This window comes from Acipenser ruthenus, chromosome 54 (genome assembly GCF_902713425.1).
Source record: "Acipenser ruthenus chromosome 54, fAciRut3.2 maternal haplotype, whole genome shotgun sequence".
NCBI classification, from domain to species: domain Eukaryota; kingdom Metazoa; phylum Chordata; class Actinopteri; order Acipenseriformes; family Acipenseridae; genus Acipenser; species Acipenser ruthenus.
Genome location: NC_081242.1, coordinates 532,457 through 542,384, shown reverse-complemented (window position 1 = coordinate 542,384; position 9,928 = coordinate 532,457). Strand labels below are relative to the sequence as shown.

At 43.7% G+C, this 9,928-nt stretch overlaps 1 protein-coding gene across 1 annotated transcript; it reads left to right on the top strand.

Annotated features, from left to right (window-relative positions):
• The first annotated feature begins 5,043 nt into the window (after positions 1-5,043).
• Positions 5,044-9,282, top strand: si:ch73-248e21.5 (uncharacterized). Its single transcript, XM_059017048.1, has 2 exons — positions 5,044-5,096; positions 8,447-9,282. The coding sequence occupies exon 2, from the start codon at positions 8,460-8,462 to the stop codon at positions 8,925-8,927; it is 468 nt and encodes a 155-aa protein (XP_058873031.1). The 5' UTR covers positions 5,044-5,096; positions 8,447-8,459; the 3' UTR covers positions 8,928-9,282.
• The last annotated feature ends 646 nt before the right edge of the window (positions 9,283-9,928 follow it).

Here is a 9,928-nt window from a genome sequence, read left to right as displayed (position 1 = left end):
TTTGGGTGAACAGAAAGCGTGGGTGAGGGAGGAGATTCTAGAAAAATCTTCTGGTAAACTGACCCTGTGGCACTGTGTTATTGACAATAGAATTTGGGTTAGCGATTAGGTTACCGGCCTTTGTTTTTACAGAGGAACACAAGTCTGCTGTAGAGAGGAACACAGGCCTTTAGTTACGTCCCCAGAAAAGGGATCAGGAGTTTGTCTTGTTTATCTCGATTTTGTTTGTAAATAAAGACATTTCACTTTTGGTTGCATTGTTACAAGGAAGGCTTCTTCGCAATACATTTATCTGGGAGTTTTTTTGAAGTTTTCCCAATGCTGGAGATCCCGAGTGAAGAGACGCCCCCCTGAAATCACACTTTGCAAAGCCGAATTCAATCACTTAACAACAGCATTGCACAAAACAGCCTCCTGGTATGCGTTTGTGTCGCATGAAGGTCACATTCTGCATCTCAATCCCTCATCAGGAATCCAAAGCAATCACTCAATGTTTTCTACTGTTTTTCAAAGATGACAGTTTCCAGGAAACTCAACAAAAACAGAACGTGTCAACACGCAGTTCAGAAAAAGCCAAGGGCTTTGATTGGAGAACGGAGGGGTGAGGAAAGTTTGTCAGGCAGGCAAACTAAAAAGATAACCTTTCCGAGATTAAGTGTTAAAGAAACAAAATTCTCTGGTATAGTGAGACTAAAATAGACACCACCCCCCCCCCCCCCCCCCCTTCCGAGCAGATGATTGATCTCAGAACTTTGTCAAGTCGGGTCTTAAAGGATCCTAGTGATTCAGCATCAACAGCAAGGATAGGTAACCCTTTATAATACTGCCATGTGTTTTTTTTTTAATATGCTTTACCAGACCTCTCTGTGCTTTACAATGCTTCCCTATGCTTTACCAGACCTCTCTGTGCTTTACAATGCCTCCCTATGCTTTACCAGACCTCTCTGTGCTTTACAATGCTTCCCTATGCTTTACCAGACCTCTCTGTGCTTTACAATGCTTCCCTATGCTTTACCAGACCTCTCTGTGCTTTACAATGCTTCCCTATGCTTTACCAGACCTCTCTATGCTTTGCAATGCTTCCCTATGCTTTACCAGACCTCTCTGTGCTTTACAATGCTTCCCTATGCTTTACCAGACCTCTCTGTGCTTTACAATGCTTCCCTATGCTTTACCAGACCTCTCTGTGCTTTACAATGCTTCCCTATGCTTTACCAGACCTCTCTGTGCTTTACAATGCTTCCCTATGCTTTACCAGACCTCTCTGTGCTTTACAATGCTTCCCTATGCTTTACCAGACCTCTCTATGCTTTGCAATGCTTCCCTATGCTTTACCAGACCTCTCTGTGCTTTACAATGCTTCCCTATGCTTTACCAGACCTCTCTGTGCTTTACAATGCTTCCCTATGCTTTACCAGACCTCTCTGTGCTTTACAATGCCTCCCTATGCTTTACCAGACCTCTCTGTGCTTTACAATGCTTCCCTATGCTTTACCAGACCTCTCTGTGCTTTACAATGCTTCCCTATGCTTTACCAGACCTCTCTGTGCTTTACAATGCTTCCCTATGCTTTACCAGACCTCTCTATGCTTTGCAATGCTTCCCTATGCTTTACCAGACCTCTCTGTGCTTTACAATGCTTCCCTATGCTTTACCAGACCTCTCTGTGCTTTACAATGCTTCCCTATGCTTTACCAGACCTCTCTGTGCTTTACAATGCTTCCCTATGCTTTACCAGACCTCTCTGTGCTTTACAATGCTTCCCTATGCTTTACCAGACCTCTCTGTGCTTTACAATGCTTCCCTATGCTTTACCAGACCTCTCTGTGCTTTACAATGCTTTCTCTGTGGTTTATTACACTGGGCTGTGCTTTTACTGTGGTACATAAATCGAAAAATTAAAAAATAAACAAGAGAATTTCAAAATATATATTTGTCTTTTTACACAATATTTTTTTTTTTTTCAAATTTCTTTTCTCTGTTTGAAACTTTCTCAGCGTTTTTGTTGTATAAATAAATAAACATTCTTTATAACTTTCAAATATAAACATATCTTTTTTTTATTTTTTATTATTTCACATGTAATACAGCGATTGGTCCTTGGCTCTAAAAGTGAGACAATACGACATCGCAATTTCTTTTCTGCTTTTGACAAATATCATAATCGTGAAATGATCTTGAAATAACTATTTCGTGGACCGTGAAATACACTTTTTTTTTTTTTTTTTTTTTTACAGTGAAAAAATAAAATACCACAAAACATATTTTTTGTTCTCGCATGACTTTGCTAGAGGCGAGGCGACACACGCAGGGCTGCTGTTGCAAATCAACCGCTGTGACTTTGCACAAAATGAGGAACAAATCCTATGATGTCACACCAAGGGTGGAAATAAGACTCCTGCTGCATTATTACTGACCCCCTTAAAAATAATTTGACCTCTTATTAGCGTTTTTAATAATATCACTGGCCCCTCCCTTTAGAGGAGCGCTGACCATCTTTAAAATCCATTCTCTCACCTCTTATTAGCTTTATTAACATGATCACCGGCCCCTCCCTTTAAAGGAGCGCTGACCATCTTTAAAATCCATTCTCTCACCTCTTATTAGCTTTATTAACATGATCACCGGCCCCTCCCTTTAAAGGAGCGCTGACCGTCTTTAAAATCCATTCTCTCACCTCTTATTAGCTTTATTAACATGATCGCCGGCCCCTCCCTTTAAAGGAGCGCTGACCGTCTTTAAAATCCATTCTCTCACCTCTTATTAGCTTTATTAACATGATCACCGGCCCCTCCCTTTAAAAGAGCGCTGACCGTCTTTAAAATCCATTCACTCACCTCTTATTAGCTGCAAAATTACTGTGGTGAACTTCTAAACTTTTGTATGCGTGCCCAAATATTTGCACTTGGTTTACATATTTGCTGAGTAACGTGATCTAAAAATATTCAAACTTGCTTTACAAAAAAAAAATGGGTAGGGTAGAGTTGTGTTAGTCAAGCTGATAACAGTGTGGCGAATAGCACAGGTTTTAAACAAGCCTTCACTGTTTTGAAACTTCACGATGGAAACGCAGATCACAAAACACAAGGGCTGCTGAGTGAGAGATCGGGGCCGCTAGTGTCTGTCTGTCTCTCTAATTCGTTAGTCGTGTTGACTTCCACCTTCATAGCATAGGGGTGGCCAGGCAGACTGATATTGTCGATTCATTTTAAAGTATTTTTAATATTATTTGTACATTTCACTAAACAATTATTGGATTGAACGGACGGAGCTCTCCGGAGAAACCAATCGGACGAGGGTCTCTGGTGTGGACCGGGGGCTGATTCACCAGTTCAGAGTGAAGAAACAGCTGCTTGGGTTTGTGTGGGTCGCTGCTCTCCGCAGAGTCTTTAAGAAAAGCAGCGATCGATCATCACAGACCCCAACACTTCCCCAGATATGTAAAGACAGATAGCCTCCACACCCCCACAGATTGTTTAATCTCTGAGGAGAGACAAAAAATGAACCACACAGACAGAGAAACAGGGAGAGAACAGACATACAGACACACAGACAGACAGAGACACATATCAAGACACAGACACACACAGACACACCGAGACAGAGAGAGAGATAAAGTGAGAAATACACAGACACACACAGACAAAGTCACACACACCAACAAAGACAGACAGACACAGAGACAGACTGTGGTCCCATTCTACCAGCCTCACCCCATTGCAGCTGCCCTATACTTGTGCTACCATCGCCCCTCAGTGTAATACAGAACCATTATTACCATTGCAGTGCCGCTGTCTGTCTGCATTGCCATTGAAGATCATGTAGGGTATAGTCAGCACACTGTGGTCCCATTCTACCAGCCTCACCCCCATTGCAGCTGCCCTATACTTGTGCTACCATCGCCCCTCAGTGTAATACAGAACCATTATTGCCATTGCAGTGCCACTGTCTGTCTGCATTGCCATTGCAGATCATGTAGGGTATAGTCAGCACACTGTGGTCCCATTCTACCAGCCTCACCCCATTGCAGCTGCCCTATACTTGTGCTACCATCGCCCCTCAGTGTAATACAGAACCATTATTGCCATTGCAGTGCCGCTGTCTGTCTGCATTGCCATTGAAGATCATGTAGGGTATAGTCAGCACACTGTGGTCCCATTCTACCAGCCTCACCCCATTGCAGCTGCCCTATACTTGTGCTACCATCGCCCCTCAGTGTAATACAGAACCATTATTGCCATTGCAGTGCCACTGTCTGTCTGCATTGCCATTGAAGATCATGTAGGGTATAGTCAGCACACTGTGGTCCCATTCTACCAGCCTCACCCCATTGTAGCTGCCCTATACTTGTGCTACCATCGCCCCTCAGTGTAACACAGAACCATTATTGCCATTGCAGTGCCACTGTCTGTCTGCATTGCCGTTGAAGATCATGTAGGGTATAGTCAGCACACTGTGGTCCCATTCTACCAGCCTCACCCCATTGCAGCTGCCCTATACTTGTGCTACCATCGCTCCTCAGTGTAATACAGAACCATTATTACCATTGCAGTGCCACTGTCTGTCTGCATTGCCATTGAAGATCATGTAGGGTATTGTCAGCACACTGTGGTCCCATTCTACCAGCCTCACCCCCATTGCAGCTGCCCTATACTTGTGCTACCATCGCCCCTCAGTGTAATACAGAACCATTATTGCCATTGCAGTGCCACTGTCTGTCTGCATTGCCATTGAAGATCATGTAGGGTATAGTCAGCACACTGTGGTCCCATTCTACCAGCCTCACCCCATTGTAGCTGCCCTATACTTGTGCTACCATCGCCCCTCAGTGTAACACAGAACCATTATTGCCATTGCAGTGGCACTTGGTTATTTTTGTTTCTTGGAAGGAATTTGGTCTATTCTCTCTTCTCTTTGTCTGTACAGGAAGTTAAAGACCACAACGGCACCGCAATTCTATCTCCATGGAAACCTGCGGCTGGTTGCTCAGAAACCGTACGAGCTCCCTGTACAGGAAGCTTGCATGGGTTTGGGCTCCCAGAATGCCCCACTCTGCCCGACACAGAGAGAAAAGTGAATCGGCAAAACGACACCAGGTATGAGTCTCTCAAATCTGCTGATTTCTTGTCAAAAAAGTTGGTTTAAGAGGGTTTGTTGAACCGTTGCTAGAATTTACAACACAAATTCAGTATTATTTATCACTAAGTAAAAACCACTGTGATGATGTTGTTGTTTTTTTATTATTTTTGTGTGCTGGCATTGTCTAGGGCGGCCATTTTTACCAAATTAACAGTTCATATTGGCTATTGAAACTCAGGGGGGCTGTCTGAATCATTGCTGGAGCCACAGTCCAGTATAATATATAAAACTATGGCTATTGAAACTCAGGGGGGCTGTCTGAATCATTGCTGGAGCCACAGTCCAGTATAATATATAAAACTATGGCTATTGAAACTCAGGGGGACTGTCTGAATCATTGCTGGAGCCACAGTCCAGTATAATATATAAAACTATGGCTATTGAAACTCAGGGGGGACTGTCTGAATCATTGCTGGAGCCACAGTCCAGTATAATATATAAAACTATGGCTATTGAAACTCAAGGGGACTGTCTGAATCATTGCTGGAGCCACAGTCCAGTATAATATATAAAACTATGGCTATTGAAACTCAGGGGGACTGTCTGAATCATTGCTGGAGCCACAGTCCAGTATAATATATAAAACTATGGCTATTGAAACTCAGGGGGGCTGTCTGAATCATTGCTGGAGCCACAGTCCAGTATAATATATAAAACTATGGCTATTGAAACTCAGGGGGACTGTCTGAATCATTGCTGGAGCCACAGTCCAGTATAATATATAAAACTATGGCTATTGAAACTCAGGGGGACTGTCTGAATCATTGCTGGAGCCACAGTCCAGTATAATATATAAAACTATGGCTATTGAAACTCAGGGGGGGACTGTCTGAATCATTGCTGGAGCCACAGTCCAGTATAATATATAAAACTATGGCTATTGAAACTCAGGGGGACTGTCTGAATCATTGCTGGAGCCACAGTCCAGTATAATATATAAAACTATGGCTATTGAAACTCAGGGGGGGACTGTCTGAATCATTGCTGGAGCCACAGTCCAGTATAATATATAAAACTATGGCTATTGAAACTCATGGGGGGCTGTCTGAATCATTGCTGGAGCCACAGCCCAGTATAATATATAAAACTATGGCTATTGAAACTCAGGGGGACTGTCTGAATCATTGCTGGAGCCACAGTCCAGTATAATATATAAAACTATGGCTATTGAAACTCAGAGGGGCTGTCTGAATCATTGCTGGAGCCACAGTCCAGTATAATATATAAAACTATGGCTATTGAAACTCAGGGGGGCTGTCTGAATCATTGCTGGAGCCACAGTCCAGTATAATATATAAAACTATGGCTATTGAAACTCAGGGGGACTGTCTGAATCATTGCTGGAGCCACAGTCCAGTATAATATATAAAACTATGGCTATTGAAACTCAGGGGGACTGTCTGAATCATTGCTGGAGCCACAGTCCAGTATAATATATAAAACTATGGCTATTGAAACTCAGGGGGGGACTGTCTGAATCATTGCTGGAGCCACAGTCCAGTATAATATATAAAACTATGGCTATTGAAACTCAGGGGGACTGTCTGAATCATTGCTGGAGCCACAGTCCAGTATAATATATAAAACTATGGCTATTGAAACTCAGGGGGGGACTGTCTGAATCATTGCTGGAGCCACAGTCCAGTATAATATATAAAACTATGGCTATTGAAACTCATGGGGGGCTGTCTGAATCATTGCTGGAGCCACAGCCCAGTATAATATATAAAACTATGGCTATTGAAACTCAGGGGGACTGTCTGAATCATTGCTGGAGCCACAGTCCAGTATAATATATAAAACTATGGCTATTGAAACTCAGAGGGGCTGTCTGAATCATTGCTGGAGCCACAGTCCAGTATAATATATAAAACTATGGCTATTGAAACTCAGGGGGGCTGTCTGAATCATTGCTGGAGCCACAGTCCAGTATAATATATAAAACTATGGCTATTGAAACTCAGGGGGACTGTCTGAATCATTGCTGGAGCCACAGTCCAGTATAATATATAAAACTATGGCTATTGAAACTCAGGGGGACTGTCTGAATCATTGCTGGAGCCACAGTCCAGTATAATATATAAAACTATGGCTATTGAAACTCAGGGGGGGACTGTCTGAATCATTGCTGGAGCCACAGTTCAGTATAATATATAAAACTATGGCTATTGAAACTCAGGGGGACTGTCTGAATCATTGCTGGAGCCACAGTCCAGTATAATATATAAAACTATGGCTATTGAAACTCAGGGGGGGACTGTCTGAATCATTGCTGGAGCCACAGTCCAGTATAATATATAAAACTATGGCTATTGAAACTCATGGGGGGCTGTCTGAATCATTGCTGGAGCCACAGCCCAGTATAATATATAAAACTATGGCTATTGAAACTCAGGGGGACTGTCTGAATCATTGCTGGAGCCACAGTCCAGTATAATATATAAAACTATGGCTATTGAAACTCAGAGGGGCTGTCTGAATCATTGCTGGAGCCACAGTCCAGTATAATATATAAAACTATGGCTATTGAAACTCAGGGGGGCTGTCTGAATCATTGCTGGAGCCACAGTCCAGTATAATATATAAAACTATGGCTATTGAAACTCAGGGGGGACTGTCTGAATCATTGCTGGAGTCACAGTCCAGTATAATATATAAAACTATGACTATTGAAACTCAGGGGGACTGTCTGAATCATTGCTGGAGCCACAGTCCAGTATAATATATAAAACTATGGCTATTGAAACTCAGGGGGACTGTCTGAATCATTGCTGGAGTCACAGTCCAGTATAATATATAAAACTATGGCTATTGAAACTCAGGGGGGACTGTCTGAATCATTGCTGGAGCCACAGTCCAGTATAATATATAAAACTATGGCTATTGAAACTCAGGTGGGACTGTCTGAATCATTGCTGGAGTCACAGTCCAGTATAATATATAAAACTATGGCTATTGAAACTCAGAGGGGACTGTCTGAATCATTGCTGGAGCCACAGTCCAGTATAATATATAAAACTATGGCTATTGAAACTCAGGGGGACTGTCTGAATCATTGCTGGAGTCACAATCCAGTATAATATATAAAACTATGGCTATTGAAACTCAGGGGGACTGTCTGAATCATTGCTTGAGCCACAGTCCAGTATAATATATAAAACTATGGCTATTGAAACTCAGGGGGTACTGTCTGAATCATTGCTGGAGCCACAGTCCAGTATAATATATAAAACTATGGCTATTGAAACTCAGGGGGTACTGTCTGAATCTAGTGTCGGTTGAAAATGATATTTTTTTTTGTTCTCAGGTACACTCAGGTGATGGCGAAAGGCGCAATTCTCCTGCTGTTTTTTCTCTGCGTCTCAAACTGTGAAGAACAGACAGCGAACTCAGATCAGGGATCGACGGAACGGATTCCAACGTCGCGGAACGGCCCGTCGGGTACGGGTTTGAGCGTGCCGCCCCCCTCGAGTCCCGCCGCGCCTCTCTCGAAGACCAGGAGGGACAGGATCACCTGCCTGGCCGTCCTCTCGGCTCTGGGGCTGCTCGTTTCGATTTTCGGCAGCGCGACCGTCTTCCTGTGCGCCAGGCTGCAGGTCCGCAGAGAAGCCTCGACGGCTGTGGAGGCGGGGTTGTGGGCAAAGCCGAACTGCTCTTCGGCGCCCCCTGCCCACCCCAGGAGGAAGGAACGCAGCCTGTGGTTGCAGCCTAAAGTCACCGTGGAGGAAATCACAGAGTTCTGGTATTCCAACGGAGTGGAGCTGAAAGAGATACACTGCCAGAGCTGAGTCATTACTGGAGCCACAGTCCAGTATAATATATAAAACTATGGCTATTGAAACTCAGGGGGGGGGGCTGTCTGAATCATTGCTGGAGCCACAGTCCAGTATAATATATAAAACTATGGCTATTGAAACTCAGGGGGGGACTGTCTGAATCATTGCTGGAGCCACAGTCCAGTATAATATATAAAACTATGGCTATTGAAACTCAGGGGGACTGTCTGAATCATTGCTGGAGCCACAGTCCAGTATAATATATAAAACTATGGCTATTGAAACTCAGGGGGGGCTGTCTGAATCATTGCTGGAGCCACAGTCCAGTATAATATATAAAACTATGGCTACGACCCCCCCCCCCCCCCCCCCCCCCCCCCCGCCAGGAGTCAGTGTTGTGGACCATCTTCGAAGGAAAGATTCACGTGAGCAAGGATTTGTTAAGAGTCTAGGGAAGCATTGTAAATCACAGAGAGGTCTGGTAAAGCATAGGGGAGCATTGTAAAGCACAGAGAGGTCTGGTAAAGCATAGGGAAGCATTGTAAAGCACAGAGAGGTCTGGTAAAGCACAGGGAAGCATTGTAAAGCACAGAGAGGTCTGGTAAAGCTTAGGGAAGCATTGTAAAGCACAGAGAGGTGTGGTAAAGCATAGGGAAGCATTGTAAATCACAGAGAGGTCTGGTAAAGCATAGGGAAGCATTGTAAAGCACAGAGAGGTGTGGTAAAGCATAGGGAAGCATTGTAAATCACAGAGAGGTCTGGTAAAGCATAGGGAAGCATTGTAAAGCACAGAGAGGTCTGGTAAAGCACAGGGAAGCATTGTAAAGCACAGAGAGGTCTGGTAAAGCTTAGGGAAGCATTGTAAAGCACAGAGAGGTGTGGTAAAGCATAGGGAAGCATTGTAAAGCACAGAGAGGTCTGGTAAAGCTTAGGGAAGCATTGTAAAGCACAGAGAGGTTTGGTAATACAGTGCACATTTAAATATGTGTCTCTCTGGCTCCCCCTAGTGCAAG